The sequence below is a fragment of the Ostrea edulis genome, chromosome 1 (genome assembly GCF_947568905.1).
Source record: "Ostrea edulis chromosome 1, xbOstEdul1.1, whole genome shotgun sequence".
Lineage (NCBI taxonomy): Eukaryota > Metazoa > Mollusca > Bivalvia > Ostreida > Ostreidae > Ostrea > Ostrea edulis.
In genome coordinates this window covers 560,784-583,710 of record NC_079164.1, presented here as the reverse complement: position 1 = coordinate 583,710, position 22,927 = coordinate 560,784, and the positions used below count along the sequence as shown (strand labels likewise).

At 35.7% G+C, this 22,927-nt stretch overlaps 2 protein-coding genes across 5 annotated transcripts in view; one reads left to right on the top strand and one right to left on the bottom strand.

Annotated features, from left to right (window-relative positions):
- Positions 1-101: 101 nt before the first annotated feature.
- On the bottom strand, positions 102-22,232 carry LOC125664535 (dol-P-Man:Man(5)GlcNAc(2)-PP-Dol alpha-1,3-mannosyltransferase-like). Of its 4 annotated transcripts, XM_056152811.1 has the most exons (10): positions 18,636-18,753; positions 17,930-18,216; positions 17,083-17,182; positions 15,473-15,620; positions 15,082-15,242; positions 13,892-14,012; positions 12,641-12,846; positions 11,562-11,625; positions 1,467-1,603; positions 102-685 (listed from the first exon to the last, which is right to left on the bottom strand). In XM_056152811.1, the coding sequence occupies exons 2-10, from the start codon at positions 17,982-17,984 to the stop codon at positions 520-522; spliced, it is 1,158 nt and encodes a 385-aa protein (XP_056008786.1). In that variant the 5' UTR covers positions 17,985-18,216; positions 18,636-18,753; the 3' UTR covers positions 102-519. The 4 variants fall into 4 exon arrangements, with proteins under 4 accessions (XP_056008786.1, XP_056008787.1, XP_048753275.2 ...); XM_056152812.1 differs by lacking the exons at positions 17,930-18,216; positions 18,636-18,753 and adding an exon at positions 22,036-22,232; XM_048897318.2 differs by lacking the exon at positions 17,930-18,216 and having other exon boundaries at positions 18,636-18,811.
- The window catches only part of LOC125664956 (peroxisomal acyl-coenzyme A oxidase 3-like), a 28,209-nt gene continuing 24,279 nt past the window's right edge, over positions 18,998-22,927 (top strand). Inside the window, exons 1-4 of the mRNA XM_056152807.1 lie at positions 18,998-19,351; positions 19,507-19,812; positions 19,991-20,080; positions 21,061-21,293. Coding sequence (XP_056008782.1) covers positions 19,139-19,351; positions 19,507-19,812; positions 19,991-20,080; positions 21,061-21,293 — 842 coding nt within the window. The 5' untranslated portion in view covers positions 18,998-19,138. The remainder of the gene's footprint in view (positions 19,352-19,506; positions 19,813-19,990; positions 20,081-21,060; positions 21,294-22,927) is intronic.

Genomic DNA, 22,927 nt, shown 5'->3' with positions numbered 1-22,927 from the left:
CCCGATTTCAACAACTTTACATAAGAAACTATAAAGTAGGTTCTACTAATTAATATTACAAAAGTTTATTCTCCCATGAAGAATAACACAAAATAAATAAATTCAACTATGGTATTCTTTTATCTTGTTATTTACAATCTAAATAAATTATTAATACATGTAAATAAAAGTAACTCCTTGTGAAATAAACAACAATTCATGGCACATGTATGAACACATTACTTTGTAATGACATTTAAGAAATAAATTCTATTTTTGGAAATATTGTACATGAGGGCATGATCACTAGGCCGGCGTGAAGCGTTGCAGTTCATACCTTCATGTATTTTCAAATATGAAATTTATTTTTTAAATTTACATTCTACTTTCATTTCCAGCATTAGAATAGACATACTATATCAAGATTCATACGCACATTGTTTACATCTGCATCGCATTCATGAGGAAATTACAATCATTACAGATGATAAAGGTATCGAGGGCTAACATATAAACACGGTATTGCACAATTCTACACAATCAGTCGACCTTCGTTGCTGTCAGGTTCTTGTCATTAGGCGTGTAATCCGGAGAGTACCACAGACCGTATAACAGGACAGCATGACACACGTGTAACAGGGAACTACTTAACACGGTGGATGGATACGTATTCCAACACAGCTCTATCACACCCAAAACCAAAATTCTGAAAGCATGAGAAGGTACAAGTTACTCGGCATCTGTGTTATGACGATAAAAAGAACCTGCTGTATTTTCATTATACACCTGCAGGGTCTGATCGCAACACTAATCAGTAGCATGTGGTTACATGTCATAAAAATAAGACGAGGAAAGGGTATAGCTAAACTAGTAGCCCAGTGGGCTGGTGAATTATTTTTCTGACTTAAACAACCCACAGTTTCCCTAAAATTAGCTCAACTTGCAGGATTATATTTCTGTATTTTTAAAATTTCCATAAATAGCCCTTTCAGTAGAAGGGAACAAATGCCTTCTTCCTCCCTCTCCTCATGAATTCGGCTAGTGATGCATATCTAATGTCAGACCCTGCACATGAACAAATGTTCCAGTGATCCTCTCTTAATACATTCAATGCATATCTTTCAAAATTTGTTATATCGTTGAAACACAATAAATTATCAGGATCCTGAATACCTTAACACCAAGTAAAATATGTATAATTCTCTGAACTGAAATTGTATGTGCTAGTTGATTGCAGGTGTTTCATATTTATCTAACAAAACATTGTGATGAACAATACGAAAAAAAAAAAGAAGATATCGAGTATATTGCAATGAAAGCTTCATAATTAAAAAAGTTGTCAAATTTTAAAATGAAATCAATTCTCAACTTTTTTAAAATTTTATAATTGTAAATGAGAGAGGGCAATGACAGATTGAGATATATAAATGTCTTACCTGACAATAATTGTAAATGAGAGAGGGCAATGACAGATATAAACGTCTTACTTGACAATAGGAGGCTGTGTTGTTGACCAGAGTAGGTAGTGCAGTGTATGGAAGTACCAGACGTAGAACTGATAATGGAGGGACCTGCTGAAGCTCATCCCGATCAGATTAGATGTGAACAAGGGCAGTAGAATCTGTGACATTGTTAAGGAATTCCTCTGTCATTCAAGGGAGGGAAATTACCCTAAGGATGATTGCCATTTGTCATGGTAGCTGCTACCAAGTAGATTGTTTTTTTGTGTGTGGGGTGCATGAATTTTAACTGTACCAGTACATATTCACTGACAAAACATTGTTTCAATTAATACGTGTATGGTTCAACTTTATGCAGAATACTTTGGGTTCTGTATTTTGCTGAGCTGGATGTTTTGATATTTTTCTGTTCACAGTAAGGCACGTAAATATTCCCTTATTGTATCAGTATTGTGAGTACAATCACGTAAATATTCCCTTATTGTATCAGTATTGTGAGTGTAATCATGTAAATATTCCCTTATTGTATCAGTATTGTGAGTGTAATCATGTAAATATTCCCTTATTGTATCAGTATTGTGAGTGTAATCATGTAAATATTCCCTCATTGTATCAGTATTGTGAGTGTAATCATGTAAATATTCCCTTATTGTATCAGTATTGTGAGTGTAATCATGTAAATATTCCCTCATTGTATCAGTATTGTGAGTGTAATCATGTAAATATTCCCTTATTGTACCAGTATTGTGAGTGTAATCATGTAAATATTCCCTTATTGTATCAGTATTGTGAGTGTAATCATGTAAATATTCCCTTATTGTACCAGTATTGTGAGTGTAATCATGTAAATATTCCCTTATTGTATCAGTATTGTGAGTGTAATCATGTAAATATTCCCTCATTGTATCAGTATTGTGAGTGTAATCATGTAAATATTCCCTTATTGTATCAGTATTGTGAGTGTAATCATGTAAATATTCCCTTATTGTATCAGTATTGTGAGTGTAATCACGTAAATATTCCCTTATTGTATCAGTATTGTGAGTGTAATCATGTAAATATTCCCTTACTGTATCAGTATTGTGAGTACAATCACGTAAATATTCCCTTATTGTATCAGTATTGTGAGTGTAATCATGTAAATATTCCCTTATTGTACCAGTATTGTGAGTACAATCACGTAAATATTCCCTTACTGTATCAGTATTGTGAGTGTAATCATGTAAATATTCCATTATTATACCCCCCGCAACAAGTTGGGGGGGGGGGGGGGGGGGGGGGGGGTATACTGGAATCGGGTTGTCCGTCTGTCTGTCCGTCCATCTGTAGACGCAATGGTTTCCGGGCTCTAAAGCATTATCCTTTCCACCTACTGTCACCATATCAAATATATGGACTACCCATGGGATGAAGATGTTCCCTATCGATTTTGGGGTCAAAGGTCAAGCGCACTGGACATCGAAGTAGCAATATGGTTTCCGGGCTCTAAAGCGTTCCACCTACAGTCACCATATCATACATATGGACTACCCATGGGATGAAGATGTTCCCTATCGATTTTGGGGTCAAAAGGTCAAAAATCAAGTGCACTGGACATCGAAGTAGCAATATGGTTTCCGGACTCTAAAGCGTTATCCTTTCCACCTACAGTCACCATATCATACATATGGACTACCCATGGGATGAAGATGTTCCCTATCGATTTTGTGGTCAAAAGGTCAAAGGTCATGCGCACTGGACATCAAAGTAGCAATATGGTTTCCATTTAAATTCTTTAATGGCTTTTTTCATCGCATGGAGATGTTGTGTTCCTAGATACCTTTTGGATCATGATACTGAAGTTTTACCTATTACCAACACCCTTTGGGAGATTGGGGTAAGCGGGGGTATTCTTAGTGAGCATTGCTCACAGTACCTCTTGTTGTATCAGTATTGTGAGTACAATCATGTAAATATTCCCTTATTGTATCAGTATTGTGAGTGTAATGTAAATATTCCCTTATTGTATCAGTATTGTGAGTGTAATCACGTAAATATTCCCTTATTGTATCAGTATTGTGAGTACAATCACGTAAATATTCCCTTACTGTATCAGTATTGTGAGTGTAATCATGTAAATATTCCCTTATTGTATCAGTATTGTGAGTGTAATCACGTAAATATTCCCTTATTGTATCAGTATTGTGAGTGTAATCTCGTAAATATTCCCTTATTGTATCAGTATTGTGAGTACAATCACGTAAATATTCCCTTATTGTATCAGTACTGTGAGTGTAATCATGTAAATATTCCCTTATTGTATCAGTATTGTGAGTGTAATCATGTAAATATTCCCTTATTGTATCAGTATTGTGAGTACAATCACGTAAATATTCCCTTATTGTATCAGTATTGTGAGTGTAATCATGTAAATATTCCCTTATTGTATCAGTATTGTGAGTGTAATCATGTAAATATTCCCTTACTGTACCAGTATTGTGAGTGTAATCACGTAAATATTCCCTTATTGTATCAGTATTGTGAGTACAATCACGTAAATATTCCCTTATTGTATCAGTATTGTGAGTGTAATCATGTAAATATTCCCTTATTGTATCAGTATTGTGAGTGTAATCGTGTAAATATTCCCTTATTGTATCAGTATTGTGAGTGTAATCATGTAAATATTCCCTTATTGTATCAGTATTGTGAGTACAATCACGTAAATATTCCCTTATTGTATCAGTATTGTGAGTGTAATCATGTAAATATTCCCTTACTGTATCAGTATTGTGAGTGTAATCATGTAAATATTCCCTTATTGTATCAGTATTGTGAGTACAATCACGTAAATATTCCCTTATTGTATCAGTATTGTGAGTGTAATCATGTAAATATTCCCTTACTGTATCAGTATTGTGAGTGTAATCATGTAAATATTCCCTTATTGCATCAGTATTGTGAGTACAATCACGTAAATATTCCCTTATTGTACCAGTATTGTGAGTGTAATCATGTAAATATTCCCTTATTGTATCAGTATTGTGAGTGTAATCATGTAAATATTCCCTCATTGTATCAGTATTGTGAGTGTAATCATGTAAATATTCCCTTATTGTATCAGTATTGTGAGTGTAATCATGTAAATATTCCCTTATTGTATCAGTATTGTGAGTGTAATCACGTAAATATTCCCTTATTGTATCAGTATTGTGAGTGTAATCATGTAAATATTCCCTTACTGTATCAGTATTGTGAGTACAATCACGTAAATATTCCCTTATTGTATCAGTATTGTGAGTGTAATCATGTAAATATTCCCTTATTGTACCAGTATTGTGAGTACAATCACGTAAATATTCCCTTACTGTATCAGTATTGTGAGTGTAATCATGTAAATATTCCATTATTATACCCCCCGCAACAAGTTGGGGGGGGGGGGGGGGGGGGGGGGGGGTATACTGGAATCGGGTTGTCCGTCTGTCTGTCCGTCCATCTGTAGACGCAATGGTTTCCGGGCTCTAAAGCATTATCCTTTCCACCTACTGTCACCATATCAAATATATGGACTACCCATGGGATGAAGATGTTCCCTATCGATTTTGGGGTCAAAGGTCAAGCGCACTGGACATCGAAGTAGCAATATGGTTTCCGGGCTCTAAAGCGTTCCACCTACAGTCACCATATCATACATATGGACTACCCATGGGATGAAGATGTTCCCTATCGATTTTGGGGTCAAAAGGTCAAAAATCAAGTGCACTGGACATCGAAGTAGCAATATGGTTTCCGGACTCTAAAGCGTTATCCTTTCCACCTACAGTCACCATATCATACATATGGACTACCCATGGGATGAAGATGTTCCCTATCGATTTTGTGGTCAAAAGGTCAAAGGTCATGCGCACTGGACATCAAAGTAGCAATATGGTTTCCATTTAAATTCTTTAATGGCTTTTTTCATCGCATGGAGATGTTGTGTTCCTAGATACCTTTTGGATCATGATACTGAAGTTTTACCTATTACCAACACCCTTTGGGAGATTGGGGTAAGCGGGGGTATTCTTAGTGAGCATTGCTCACAGTACCTCTTGTTGTATCAGTATTGTGAGTACAATCATGTAAATATTCCCTTACTGTATCAGTATTGTGAGTGTAATCATGTAAATATTCCCTTATTGTATCAGTATTGTGAGTGTAATCACGTAAATATTCCCTTATTGTATCAGTATTGTGAGTACAATCACGTAAATATTCCCTTACTGTATCAGTATTGTGAGTGTAATCATGTAAATATTCCCTTATTGTATCAGTATTGTGAGTGTAATCACGTAAATATTCCCTTATTGTATCAGTATTGTGAGTGTAATCTCGTAAATATTCCCTTATTGTATCAGTATTGTGAGTACAATCACGTAAATATTCCCTTATTGTATCAGTACTGTGAGTGTAATCATGTAAATATTCCCTTATTGTATCAGTATTGTGAGTGTAATCATGTAAATATTCCCTTATTGTATCAGTATTGTGAGTACAATCACGTAAATATTCCCTTATTGTATCAGTATTGTGAGTGTAATCATGTAAATATTCCCTTATTGTATCAGTATTGTGAGTGTAATCATGTAAATATTCCCTTACTGTACCAGTATTGTGAGTGTAATCACGTAAATATTCCCTTATTGTATCAGTATTGTGAGTACAATCACGTAAATATTCCCTTATTGTATCAGTATTGTGAGTGTAATCATGTAAATATTCCCTTATTGTATCAGTATTGTGAGTGTAATCGTGTAAATATTCCCTTATTGTATCAGTATTGTGAGTACAATCACGTAAATATTCCCTTATTGTATCAGTATTGTGAGTGTAATCATGTAAATATTCCCTTACTGTATCAGTATTGTGAGTGTAATCATGTAAATATTCCCTTATTGCATCAGTATTGTGAGTACAATCACGTAAATATTCCCTTATTGTATCAGTATTGTGAGTGTAATCATGTAAATATTCCCTTATTGTACCAGTATTGTGAGTGTAATCACGTAAATATTCCCTTATTGTATCAGTATTGTGAGTACAATCACGTAAATATTCCCTTATTGTATCAGTATTGTGAGTGTAATCATGTAAATATTCCCTTATTGTACCAGTATTGTGAGTGTAATCATGTAAATATTCCCTTATTGTATCAGTATTGTGAGTACAATCATGTAAATATTCCCTTATTGTATCAGTATTGTGAGTGTAATCATGTAAATATTCCCTTATTGTATCAGTATTGTGAGTACAATCATGTAAATATTCCCTTATTGTATCAGTATTGTGAGTGTAATCATGTAAATATTCCCTTATTGTATCAGTATTGTGAGTACAATCATGTAAATATTCCCTTATTGTATCAGTATTGTGAGTGTAATCATGTAAATATTCCCTTATTGTATCAGTTTTGTGAGTACAATCATGTAAATATTCCCTTATTGTATCAGTATTGTGAGTGTAATCATGTAAATATTCCCTTATTGTATCAGTATTGTGAGTGTAATCATGTAAATATTCCCTTATTGTATCAGTATTGTGAGTGTAATCATGTAAATATTCCCTTATTGTATCAGTATTGTGAGTACAATCATGTAAATATTCCCTTATTGTATCAGTATTGTGAGTGTAATCATGTAAATATTCCCTTATTGTATCAGTATTGTGAGTACAATCATGTAAATATTCCCTTATTGTATCAGTATTGTGAGTGTAATCATGTAAATATTCCCTTATTGTATCAGTATTGTGAGTGTAATCATGTAAATATTCCCTTATTGTATCAGTATTGTGAGTGTAATCATGTAAATATTCCCTTATTGTATCAGTATTGTGAGTACAATCACGTAAATATTCCCTTATTGTATCAGTATTGTGAGTGTAATCATGTAAATATTCCCTTACTGTATCAGTATTGTGAGTACAATCACGTAAATATTCCCTTATTGTATCAGTATTGTGAGTGTAATCATGTAAATATTCCCTTATTGTATCAGTATTGTGAGTGTAATCATGTAAATATTCCCTTACTGTATCAGTATTGTGAGTGTAATCATGTAAATATTCCCTTACTGTATCAGTATTGTGAGTACAATCATGTAAATATTCCCTTACTGTATCAGTATTGTGAGTACAATCATGTAAAATGGTTCCTAAGGTTGTTATGCCTAGGGGTGATACTGGAGATAAGCACCCAGTTTCAAATAAGTGCTCCTATGGGCGTGCGAAAAATATAGCCTCTGACAACCAAAGTCCAGCTCCTGACCTTCTCGTGGTGGAACTGTTTCAACGAACAGGAGAAGGGGCAAAGGCGAGACCCTGGCGCCTTAAAACCAGTGCTTGGGGTGGATGGAGCTCCTCAGCCTTGGAAGGCAATTCATCTAAGAGAAGGAAAACTCTGATTTCAAACCCGGCGTTGAAAGTCGTTAGTTGTTCACAACATTCAAAACATGGGTAGACAGGACTCAATAGCCATGGTCGGCAACCAGTCTAGGAGAAAGAGACTCTGATGTAAAAACTACTCTGCAGGTTTCAAAATCCAACCCTATATCGAAAGATAAGGAATTTGTGGGGTGACAATCTGTCAAACTAAGGGATATGGTGAAGCTGAAGGGCCAACCCCCCATCAGTGGATAAAATCGGTTACAGAACAACCATAGAAGCAAATCCTCTTACTCGTCAAAGACTAGAGATAGAGGTAAACCAAACCTCCCAAACACGAGTTCAACGAATGACGCGAAAGCCGAGAAAGTTGTTCTCACCAAAACATCCAACAAAAATTGCGTGCTGGAACATCCGCACGCTATATCAAAGTGGTAAGTGTGTCCAAGTAGCTAAAGAAATGGATAGATACAACATTGAAATACTAGGCTTAAGTGAAGTTAGATGGAACACATCTGGTATAACAACAATAAGCACAGGGCACACCATCGTATATTCGGGAAATCCAAACATAAATGATCCACATGAGAAAGGAGTTGGATTTTTACTCAACAGAACATCAAAGAAAGCACTGTTAGAGTGGAATCCTGTTTCACAAAGAATAATTACAGCAAGATTCGACACAAAATTCCAGAAAACCACCATCATACAAGTCTATGCTCCAACTAATGAGGCTGAAGAATCTGAAAAGGATGATTTCTACAATGCATTGCAATCCACAGTAGATAAAACACCAAAGCGTGACATCCTTATCATCATGGGTGACCTAAATGCAAAGGTAGGATCAGATAGAGTAGGGAGGGAGACAGAGATTGGAACACATGGAATAGGAAATATGAACGAAAATGGAGAGTTATTTGCAGACTTCTGTGCAGTCAATAAATTAATGATAGGAGGAACATTCTTCCCACACAAAACATGTCACAAGATCACATGGGTATCACCAGCAGGAAATGCAGAGAACCAAATAGACCACATTGCTATATCACACAGATGGAGATCATCACTGCAAGATGTTAGAAACAAAAGAGGTGCCGATGCTGCATCAGACCATCATTTACTAATGGCTACCATCAAACTAAAGCTGCTATCAAAGAAAAAAACAGAACCAAAGAGGAAAAAGTTAAATGTTGCAAAACTAAAGGAACCCTCTACAAAACAAAACTACCAAATAACCTTACAAAACAGATTCTCTGTTTTATCGATCGAAGAGGAAGACCAAGATATTAATACTATATGGGAGAAAACTAAGAAAGCCATTATACAAACATGTGAAGAAACCATAGGTTATGTCCAAAACAAACGTAAACATTGGATGTCAGATGACACTTGGGCTAGAGTTGAGGAAAGAAGACAAGCTAAAGAGAAAGTGGTAAGAGCTACAACCAGACACCAAACACGTCAAGCACAGGAAAACTACACCCAAAAAGATCAGGAGGTGAAGAAAAATTGTAAAAAAGACAAAAGAAAGTATGCAGAACATCTAGCACAAGAGGCAGAAACAGCATGTAGTAAAGGAGACATCAAAACTCTCTTTAACATCACCAGACAGCTGAGTGGTAAACCACCGACTACCAATACACCAGTAAAAGATAAAAACGGAAATGTAATAACCAAGATTGAAGAACAACTTAAGAGATGGAAAGAACATTTTCAGGAAGTACTAAATAGACCACCACCGACAAATCCACCTGATATAGAAGCGGGGCAACCACTAGATATAAATATTGAAGAAGTTACAAGAGATGAAATAGATAGAGCAATAAAACATCTTAAAAATGGGAAATCAGGAGGAGTTGATAACATTCCACCAGAGGCAATTAAAGCCATGGACTATATGTCAGTCGAGGCCCTTCACCGCCTGATAAACAGAATCTGGAAGGAAGAACAAATTCCAGATGATTGGCGAAAAGGACTCCTTATTAAACTTCCAAAGAAAGGTGACCTTTCCTCATGTAACAACTGGAAAGGGATCACCCTGTTATCCATTCCAAGCAAAATCCTATGTTATGTCATACTCTATCGAATTAAAGCAAAATTAGACAAAATGCTTAGAGATGAACAAGCAGGATTTAGACAAGAGCGTTCCTGTGTAGACCAGATAGCCACCTTAAGAATCATAGTAGAACAGACAATTGAATGGCAAACATCTCTTTATATGATCTTTGTAGACTTCGAAAAGGCTTTTGACAGTATCGACCACCAGGTACTGTGGGATATTCTCAAACACTATGGCATACCTCATAAAATCATCTCTATCATTCAACAGCTTTATGATGGATATAACTGCCAAATAGTTCATGATGGAAACCTGACCGATCCGTTTGATGTCACTACCGGTGTAAGGCAAGGCTGTCTCCTGTCCCCTCTCCTATTCTTAATGGTTATAGACTGGGTAACTAAAACAGCATATAAAAACCCAAAAGGTATACAGTGGACATTACAAAACCGCCTGGAAGATCTTGACTTTGCCGACGATATATGTATGCTATCACATAGATTTCAGGACGCAAAAGAACAGACCATCAGTCTTGAATCAACAGCAAGACAAACAGGCCTTCTAATCAATCCAGTAAAGACAAAGATAATGACAATAAACACTGCTCAGACAGAGAAACTACAAATAAGACACAAAGAAGTAGAAAATATAGAAGAATTCACATACCTGGGCAGTATCATCAGCACTACAGGTGGAACCGATGAAGACATAAAAGCTCGGAAAAGGAAAGCTCAACAAGCCTTTGCTATGCTAAAACCAGTTTGGAGAAACACCACCTTGAGAACTAGTACCAAACTAAGGCTTTTCAACTCTAATGTCAAATCTGTCCTTCTCTATGGGTCCGAAACTTGGAGAGAAACATCAGCATCCATCAAGACACTCCAAGTCTTCTTAAACCGCTGCCTAAGAAACATCCTTGGTGTGAGATGGCCAGATACGATTAACAACAAAGAACTGTGGAAAAGAACCAAACAAGAACCAATTGAGATAACAATTAGAACAAGAAGATGGAAGTGGATTGGACACACATTAAGAAAACCTAACACCAGCATAACTAAACAAGCTCTAGAATGGAATCCACAAGGCAAACGTAAGAGGGGCAGACCGAAAAACACTTGGCGTAGAGGGATCAATGCAGAGTTACAGGCCATCAATAAAACATGGGGAGAAACCAAAAAAATAGCCCAAGACAGAAAAAAGTGGAAAGCTACTGTGGTTGCCCTATGTCCCCCATGGGACGAAGTGGATTAAGTAAGTAATCATGTAAATATTCCCTTATTGTATCAGTATTGTGAGTGTAATCATGTAAATATTCCCTTATTGTACCAGTATTGTGAGTGTAATCGTGTAAATATTCCCTTATTGTATCAGTATTGTGAGTGTAATCATGTAAATATTCCCTTATTGTATCAGTATTGTGAGTGTAATCATGTAAATATTCCCTTATTGTATCAGTATTGTGAGTGTAATCGTGTAAATATTCCCTTACTGTATCAGTATTGTGAGTACAATCATGTAAATATTCCCTTATTGTATCAGTATTATGAGTGTAACAATGGTGGTCATGTAAAGGATATAATTAGGAGATATTCGTAACAATGGTGGTCATGTAAAGGATATAATTAGGAGATATTCATAACAATGGTTGTCATGTAAAGGATATGATTAGGAGATAATGCAGTGGGGGACTCTTTCATTAGAATTCCAAAGCCAACACCCGGATACAACCTGTAATGGAAACACAACTCAGATGATTAAAACAAGCACAGCAGGTGGTCTTAATCTGTACATGAAAAAGTGAATATAACAGTGATCAATTGTGTAAATACCATAAGAATAAAAAATAGATAGTTGGGCAAACACGGACCCCTGGACACTCCAGAGGTGGGATCAGGTGCCTAGGAGGAGTAAACATCCCCTGTCGACCGGTCATACCCACTGTGAGCCCTATATCTTGATCAAGAAGACAGAGTTATCCATAGTCAAAACTAATTTGTAAAGAATGTCCTATGTCCTAACAATTGGTATGAAAACATGTCAGACAGCATTTGACCTAATGACAGCTTGTATTTGTAAATTAGATCTTCATAATGTTATAATGACATACAATTTGCAAAATGCTGACTTTAAACAAGACTGTTGAAACCCCTGTAACATCAACTTGTTTGTTAGTAGCTTGCCTTGATTTAAAAATTGATCACAAACAGAACATGCTATCACACATCAGTCAGATGAGAAGACAGTAACCCATATTGATCACAAACAGAACATGCTATCACACATCAGTCAGATGAGAAGACAGTAACCCATATTGATCACAAACAGAACATGCTATCACACATCAGTCAGATGAGAAGACAATAACCCATATTGATCACAAACAGAACATGCTATCACACATCAGTCAGATGAGAAGACAGTAACCCATATTGATCACAAACAGAACATGCTATCACACATCAGTCAGATGAGAAGACAGTAACCCATATTGATCACAAACAGAACATGCTATCACACATCAGTCAGATGAGAAGACAGTAACCCATATTGATCACAAACAGAACATGCTATCACACATCAGTCAGATGAACGACAGTAACCTATATAAAACACTGTATATCTATGATGAGCAAACATGAATTTTTCTGACACTGTATTACTAAGAAATATCTTCACCTTTTCTTGACTTGATAATCAATATTTTTTTTTATGTCTGGAAAACTATAATCCAAATGATACCAACCTTCTCCACTTAAATACGAAAAACAGGATGAGAAACGTGACATGCAGTATCAGCAAAGCTGTCTGGAAATATTTATTCAAGAAAATCTCCTCGGGAATCAGTCTCCAGTTGACGGTCCACACGTAGAAAAACTGGCGCCCAAAATTAAATGCTCTCACTACATATCCCACTGGGTTCTCAAGTAGAAATGGAACTGCCAATACAATCTGAAATGGAACCGCCAATACAATCTGAAATGGAGCCGCCAATACAATCTGAAATGGAACCGCCAATACAATCTGAAATGGAACTGCCAATACAATCTGAAATGGAACTGCCAATACAATGAGAAATGGAACCGCCAATACAATCTGAAATGGAACCGCCAATACAATCTGAAATGGAACCGCCAATACAATGAGAATTGGAACTGTCAATACAAACTGAAGTTTCCAATAATATGTGTGTTAAAAACTTTTCCCCTGCGCATTACTGAATCCCTGTACATGTAAATTCTGAACATGACCATTACTTCTAACCTACATGTATATAAAGTTTTACCCTAACCCTGAACATGACTTCTAACCTACATGTATATAAAGTTTTACCCTAACCCTGAATATGACTTCTAACTTACATGTATATAAAGTTTTACCCTAACCCTGAATATGACTTCTAACTTACATGTATATAAAGTTTTACCCTAACCCTGAATATGACTTCTAACTTACATGTATATAAAGTTTTACCCTAACCCTGAATATGACTTCTAACTTTACATGTATATAAAGTTTTACCCTAACCCTGAACATGACCCTGAATATGACTTCTAACTTACATGTATATAAAGTTTTACCTTAACCCTGAACATGACCCTGAACATGACTTCTAACTTACATGTGTATAAAGTTTTACCCTAACCCTGAACATGACTTCTAACTTACATGTATATAAAGTTTTACCCTAACCCTGAACATGACTTCTAACTTACATGTATATAAAGTTTTACCCTAACCCTGAATATGACTTCTAACTTACATGTATATAAAGTTTTACCCTAACCTTGAACATGACCCTGAATATGACTTCTAACTTACATGTATTTAAAGTTTTACCCTAACCCTGAATATGACTTTTAACTTACATGTATATAAAGTTTTACCCTAACCCTGACTTCTAACTTACATGTATATAAAGTTTTACCTTAACTCTGAACATGACCCTGAACATGACTTCTAACCTTCATGTATATAATGTATTGATAAATTCTACCTGAGGGACAGCACAAACGATTAGGTGCAACAGAGTCTTAAGAGTTCCAAATCGGACCATTAGTAACATTAGAATGGCTGGACTGAACAGAAGCAGGTTCATCTTGATGGATACGCCAAAACTGAAAACAAGAAAAGAGGTTAATTAAGTAATCGGCTTCATCATTAGTGCTTGTATGCTTGACATAAATTAAAATATATCGCAGAAGGAAAACTTCACTACATGTACGTGACTCAGGAAATATAATTCATTAGCTCTCTAGTTATTTGATGTGTTTTACAGATTACAAAATACAATATAATTAATTAGCTCTTTAGCTGGAGTTATCTAACTTTTGATGTGTTTTACAGATTACAAAATACAATATAATTAATTAGCTCTCTAGCTGGAGTTATCTAACTTTTGATGTGTTTTACAGATTACAAAATACAATATAATTAATTAGCTCTCTAGCTGAAGTTATCTAACTTTTGATGTGTTTTACAGATTACAAAATACAATATAATTAATTAGTTCTCTAGCTGGAGTTATCTAACTTTTGATGTGTTTTACAGATTACAAAATACAATATAATTAATTAGCTCTCTAGCTGGAGTTATCTAACTTTTGATGTGTTTTACAGATTACAAAATACAATATAATTAATTAGCTCTCTAGCTGAAGTTATCTAACTTTTGATGTGTTTTACAGATTACAAAATACAATATAATTAATTAGTTCTCTAGCTGGAGTTATCTAACTTTTGATGTGTTTTACAGATTACAAAATACAATATAATTAATTAGCTCTCTAGCTGGAGTTATCTAACTTTTGATGTGTTTTACAGATTACAAAATACAATATAATTAATTAGCTCTCTAGCTGAAGTTATCTAACTTTTGATGTGTTTTACAGATTACAAAATACAATATAATTAATTAGCTCTCTAGCTGGAGTTATCTAACTTTTGATGTGTTTTACAGATTACAAAATACAATATAATTAATTAGCTCTCTAGCTGGAGTTATCTAACTTTTGATGTGTTTTACAGATTACAAAATACAATATAATTAATTAGCTCTCTAGCTGAGTTATCTACATTTTGATGTGTTTTACAGATTACAAAATACAATATAATTAATTAGCTCTCTAACTGGAGTTATCTAACTTTTAAATACAATGATTTTGCTGCATTTATTGCTGCAATTTACCTGTACATCAAACAGCCGATGCTCCACCTGTCTCGAAGGAAGAAATTGATTGCCACATACATAAAGAACATGGCGACCGGATCGTTGAACAGTCGCAGTACATAAATCGAGTGGATTCTGTAGGAGGCACAGCACATAAAAATAAAGGAGTACGGTGGAACCTGGAATTTACAAAAACTGTACATAAATGAAAATACAAATGTACGATGTGGAATTACAATACATCATAATTATAGGGAACCATGCATACAGATCAAAAAGGATAAAAAATTACAAAGCAGCACCGAATAGGAGGGCCATACTTCTGTTCTGTAACATGGGAAAACTTGGGAAATGCTACATTTACAAGGGTTAGGGTTACATTGACTACGTACACAGAGTGAACACAAACCCTTTTTGTTTTCCTGTAGATGTCAAACAGAATGACTAGTGATAGAATATACAGCAAGGCAAACACATATTGTCCCAGTCTGATGTGGTGGCCATAACTTGTGACGTAGTAGAGAGCCATATAGACGTACACAAACCCAGCAGGGTACCTGTCAAAAAATAACAATGATGTACAAACCTGTCAAAAAATAACAATGATGTACACACCTGTCAAAAATAACAATGCTGTACACACCTGTCAAAAAATAACAATGATGTACACACCTGTCAAAAAATAACAATGATGTACACACCTGTCAAAAACAAACCCTGAAAATAACAATGATGTACACACCTGTCAAAAACAAACCCTGAAAATAACAATGCTGTACACACCTGTCAAAAACAAACCCTGAAAATAACAATGCTGTACACACCTGTCAAAAACAAACCCTGAAAATAACAATGCTGTACACACCTGTCAAAAACAAACCCTGAAAATAACAATGCTGTACACACCTGTCAAAAACAAACCCTGAAAATAACAATGCTGTACACACCTGTCAAAAACAAACCCTGAAAATAACAATGCTGTACACACCTGTCAAAAAATAACAATGAAAATAACAATGCTGTACACACCTGTCAAAAACAAACCATGAAAATAACAATGCTGTACACACCTGTCAAAAACAAACCATGAAAATAACAATGCTGTACACACCTGTCAAAAACAAACCCTGAAAATAACAATGCTGTACACACCTGTCAAAAACAAACCCTGAAAATAACAATGCTGTACACACCTGTCAAAAACAAACCATGAAAATAACAATAATTTATTGTATTGTCTTTTGATCAGAACTTAACAAAATATAAATACACATACATCAACATGTCTAAATCTTATTCAAAATTTGATGAAATAAAGAGACAAAACCCTGTTTTATCCAATCAATACACAGAAATAGGAAATACAGCACTACACAGTTATAGGGAACATGTTTATAGTGAATTCATGTTTACAGTGATTTTCAATCCCTGTAGTTTCATAACATATGAAATCATTGGATATTACATCATGTACAAATTATGTTTATGACAAATGAAAATTGTTGTCGCTATAACTTCACTATACTGTATATAATGAATACAAATTGTTTGTCACTATAACTTCACTATACTGTATATAAAGAATACAAATTGTTGTCGCTATAACTTCACTATACTGTATATAAAGAATAAAAATTGTTGTCGCTATAACTTCACTATACTGTATATAAAGAATAAAAATTGTTGTCGCTATAACTTCACTATACTGTATATAAAGAATACAAATTGTTGTCGCTATAACTTCACTATACTGTATATAAAGAATAAAAATTGTTGTCGCTATAACTTCACTATACTGTATATAAAGAATACAAATTGTTATCGCTATAACTTCACTATACTGTATATAAAGAATAAAAATTGTTTGTCCCTAGAACTTCACTATAAGCTTGTTTTACTGTATATAATGAATACAAATTGTTTGTTGCTATAACTTCACTATAAGCTTGTTATACTGTGGTTTGCATCGTATAAATCTTGTGAAGTAAAATCAAATCTGCCTTTTTTTCTTTCCCTTACACTAAAGGTCCAGTGTCTCCTCGGAGTTTGGTGTAGTCGTAAGTCCCATTCACCACGCCTTCTACTTCCTGCATGTAAGCTTTCCAGTCGATCTCCGTGTCTAAAAATGGGAATGATAAAACATATATAATAAAACCACTACCCCAATGTTGTAAATCTGTATGCTTGATTATGCCTTTCTAATGATAAAATCAAATCGATCTTCCAAATTTTCCATTCCTGGAACATTGAACTCGGACAATCTTATGTTCTCACAGGGAGTTGAACTCAGACAATCTATGTTCTCACAGGGAGCTGAACTCAGACAATCCATATTCTCACAGGGAGTTGAACTCAGACAATGTATGTTCTCACAGGGAGGTTAAAAACGTTTAGATTCCCTCACCAAGACCAATTTTAAAATGATTTAAACATCGTCATTTCTCATGGAAACCGAGCCCTGTGATTTTAGATTGACTGGATTAGACAAACACCGATGACCAGTGGCCTGTGTTTATTCAATGCATGGCTATAGTTTACATCCTAATACAATCAACAACTGCTTTGAATGGTGTGTATGTCTTTAAATGACTGTCCCAGGGATTTAAAATGCCATCCTCTCTCTCTCGTGCCTTTTTGGCTTTCCATGCCTTGAATAAAAGTGATGCTACACACCCTAGCAACACAATGAGGCTGACTAATGAATTGGCAAAATTAGTTACTTTTAATGATAGACTGGTAAACAACGATTATTACAGTTTATTTCCAACACAATTAATTACAGTAAAACACAGTTAAAGCTTAATGAATTCATGCTTTCAGCTAAGTGACTTTCATTCACTGTAGTTTTCCACATAATTCAAATTACTGGTTGATAATAGGGCTGTAACAGGTGCCTGAAATAACAGAAAACCACGAGTCATGTTGTTCTGGTTGAGTCATGTTGTTCTGGTTGAGTCATGTTGTTCTGGTTGAGTCATGTTGTTCTGGTTGAGTCATGTTGTTCTGGTTGAGTCATGTTGTTCTGGTTGAGTCATGTTGTTCTGGTTGAGTCATGTTGTTCTGGTTGAGTCATGTTGTTCTGGTTGGGTTTGGTTCCATTTTTTCTTTTATCGGTTTGGGTCCAGTTTTTACTATAGATTCATTATTCGATATCTGTTTAAACAAAATGGCATCAAAATCCTCAAATGTGGCTGTATTTTGATAAATTGTTAAACGATGGCATTGTGGACAAAACAATGACAGTATGTAAGATATGTCAGACACATTTAAAATACGCCACAGGATCAACACCGTCAACAACAAAATATTGAAAGCGTGGAATGGAATGAAGTAGAGGCAGTAATCCTGCGTATTGATAGTGAACCAGATCAGTTTTCCTTGTTTTCAATCTAAATTTTTTGAAAATGTATTCAGATATGCTGCGCTCGCCCCAACGGGCACACCGTAATCATATTATCATGAATATATCAACTCCAGTTATTTCTTTTCATCCTAAATCCGCAAAATGTATGTTACGTTGTACAACTGTACAGCTGTTGTACAGTGACCAGACTGTAAATGAAATAACTTACATTTAATTTTCTTGATCACCAAAATGTTTACAGCCACTTCCGCTATCAAAAGTAGAAACATTGAAAAAATCGCACATTGGGGATCAAAAATCAGCCTGTGTATATTTTTTCTTGAAACATAAGTTCTCATTTTTCTCCACATGGAGGCTGCCATCTTTTATTTTTATTTAAGTTGTACTTATAATTGCCGTGTTTGAGGAAAGCCTTTTTTCCCCTGAGATGTCATGGGCAGTAGAATAAATTTACTAGTGTAAAATGAAACGTATATATAAAAACGAACCCAACTAATATTGATATAAAGATATAACTTAGAATTTTAAAATATATAGTTTAGGCTCAACGAACGTACAAATTAACAAGTAATTCAAATTGAATCTCTTATGTTTGGAGGTAATAAAGTACAGTATATGTAAACTTTGGACAGATCACACACAAATACATAACTAATCACGCGATTAAGTAAGCTCTCCGGACAGAGCCAGATCTACTCCTACCGTGATTTTATGGATGATTCTAAACCCGTGCGACTAAAATCAGCGTCAGGAACGCTCGATTCATCAGTCGTGGCCGAGGGAAACATGTCGGGAGATGTGTTGTCACTGGATATTTTGAGGGACCCACCCCCTGGGCCCCTGGATGAATATAGAAAGCGAGCATCGTTTGACTGGAAGAAAATGAAGATGTTTTACTACGAGGAAGACATACTTCGATTTCAGGTAATGTGGAAATTAAATCGGGAACTTGAGTTCTTGTTATGGAGTTGCATAACTGATTACTCTCGTATGTCCCTTGAACTAAAAAAAATTATATTTCTTTCATAAGAGTTTTAATATTTTCTCAATGTTATTATTTTCTTTTATCATGTTTATAGAACAAAATATGGACAACATTAGAAAAGGATCCTATATTTTCCAAGCCCATGGAAACTCCTTCATTAAAGGATTACAGAGAAGCCACATTTTTCCGGTGCAAACGACTGTTTGAGTACAATCTCATAAATGATGAAGAGATTTTCAATAATCCCCTGAAACACAAAATGTTTACGGATTGTGTTGGAATGTACGATTGGTCGTTGTCGGCTAAATATGTGTTAAATGTGGAGATGACTGGGGGGACTATCACAGCTTCAGGGTCTCCAAGACACAGTGAGATTGTAGACAAAATAAAATCCTCAGAGGTTAGTGGATAAAACCTTACATGGTAAACATAATGGTATAAGCATAGTCACGATAATGAAATGTCGAAAATTTTAAACTTGTAAGAGAGGTTTAGCGTCTTTGGCCTAACAACTTTATAAATTGATTACCTGTACTACTAAGAAATCTCACTGCTTAATTTTGTTGTTTGTGTTTCAGTATTTTGGCTGTTTTGCTCTTACAGAGCTAAGTCATGGCAGCAACACAAAGGCCATGAGAACCACAGCACATTATATACCAGAAACTCAGGTGCGTACAACACATCATAACTACAGGTTATATATAGAAACTCAGGTGTGTACAACACGTCATAACTACAGGTTATATATACAGAAACTCAGGTGTGTACAACACGTCATAACTACAGGTTATATATACAGAAACTCAGGTGTGTACAATACATTATAACTACAGGTTATATACAGAAACTCAGGTGTGTACAACACGTCATAACTACAGGTTATATATACAGAAACTCAGGTGTGTACAACACGTCATAACTACAGGTTATATATACAGAAACTCAGGTGTGTACAACACGTCATAACTACAGGTTATATACAGAAACTCAGGTGTGTACAACACATCATAACTACAGGTTATATATACAGAAACTCAGGTGTGTACAACACATCATAACTACAGGTTATATACAGAAACTCAGGTGTGTACAACACATCATAACTACAGGTTATATATACAGAAACTCAGGTGTGTACAACACGTCATAACTACAGGTTATATATACAGAAACTCAGGTGTGTACAATACATTATAACTACAGGTTATATACAGAAACTCAGGTGTGTACAACACATCATAACTACAGGTTATATATACAGAAACTCAGGTGTGTACAACACGTCATAACTACAGGTTATATATACAGAAACTCAGGTGTGTACAACACATCATAACTACAGGTTATATACAGAAACTCAGGTGTGTACAACACGTCATAACTACACATTAACAATGTAAAAATGAATTCAATATTTATAGACAATAAATGAAATAAATTCATGAAATTCAATCAAAGTAGTCTCTTTGCTTTGATATTTTCATGTGGCCTTTTGTAACCAATCATCATAAAAATGACAGATATTATAAGAATTGTCTAAAGAGCACAACTTTATAGATATGCAAAAAAAAGAAAAAGACCACTGCATGCATACTAATGATAGCAAATCTTAGAAGAATTAATTGTTTTGTGTGTCATTGTTGTACAGGAGTTTGAACTGAACACACCGGACTTTGAAGCCACTAAGATTTGGTCGGGAAACATGGGTAAAATCGCTACACACTCCATCGTGTATGCCCAGCTTTATACCCCAGATGGGGCGTGTCAGGGCCTCCACTCCTTCATTGTCCCAATCCGTGACCCCAAAACCCTTCATGCTATCCCTGGCGTCATGGTGGGAGACATGGGAGAGAAAATAGGACTGAACGGACTGGACAATGGGTAAGTGGACAGACTGGACAATGGGTAAGTGAACGGGCTGCACAATGGGTAAGTGGACAGACTGGACAATGGGTAAGTGAACGGACTGGACAATGGATAAGTGAACGGACTGGACAATGGGTAAGTGAACGGACTGGACAATGGGTAAGTGAACGGACTGGACAATGGGTAAGTGAACGGACTGGACAATGGGTAAGTGAATGGGCTGGACAATGGGTAAATGAATGGACTGTACAATGGATAAGTGAACGGACTGGACAATGGGTAAGCGGACGGACGGACTGGACAATGGGTAAGTGGATGGACTGGACAATGGGTAAATGGACGGACTGGACAATGGGTAAGTGGACAGACTGGACAATGGGCAAGTGAACGGGCTGGACAGTGAGTAAGTGGATGGACTGGACAGTGACTAAGTTGACGGGCTGGACATTGGCTAAGTGGATGGGCTGGACATTGGCTAAGTGGATGGACTAGATGACTGGACAATGGGTAAGTGGATGGGCTGGACAATGGGTAAGTGTTGGGTGAAAAACTGGATGGAATGGGCTGGACAATGAGTAAGTAAGGTAAAAAAAATGGACAGGATGGACTGGGCAATGGGTAACTGGGGGTAAAAACTGGACTGAACAGACTGGACAATGGGTAAGTGGGGGTAAAAATTGGACTGAACAGACTGGACAATGGGTAAGTGTGGGTAAAAACTGAACTGAACAAACTGGACAATGGAAACTGTATTTACCTGGTTATACAACTTTATAGCTCTGGACTTTGTGAAGGCTGGGACTGTGTGTGGTGATTAGGATTTATCTAATCCTGATTAACAGCTAATCTATCTTTTGTAGACATGTTGAAATGAATTTGAAAGTAACACAAGCACATTGAAACAAACAAAATAATGATTCGTTTGATAAAAAGTGATAAAAACTGACTGCCTACGTGAGCATTATCATTGAATATTTAGATTTTTATTTTTACTAGTTGGTGTCAAACCACTAGCTAAAATCATGTTGAAGATTTACACTTTATGTAATTATACTGTGCAGTTGTGAAAGTTGAATATAAAATTAGACTGGGAAGTTCAATGGGAATATCTTGTAAAGCTAATGACTCTATCACTAGATATAGCAAAAGGTTCTCCATACATTTTGTATTACTGCCATGATATAAAGGTACCCACCTGTTTGGGCTGGAAACAGTCAATATGGATAAATAAAGTATTGAATGATTGAATGTCTCTCTCAAGAATTTTTCACTCATATGAAGACGTCACCAAGGTCGATAAAAGGATTCAAATTTAGGCCTATGTTTGGCACTTATGGCCATTGAGCAGTGAGGGTTCTTTAGCGTGCCACACCTAATGTGTTTTCCTTCTGCATGAGGGGCAAACGCTCTACCTCTAGGCCACCTTGGCAGTGAGTAAATAAAGCACTAATGTAAGTAAAAGTACCTTTGAAAGTAGTAACAACTTGGGAATCTGGCTGCATCTGTACATTTATTTATGTTTTTCGTAGTTTAAAATGGTGGCAAATCTGTAGCATACCCTCACTTACATTAGATAGTATAATACTTGGTTATAATGGGGGGGGGGGGGGGGGGGGGGGGGGGGGGGGCAGGCATATGAAAGAAATTGA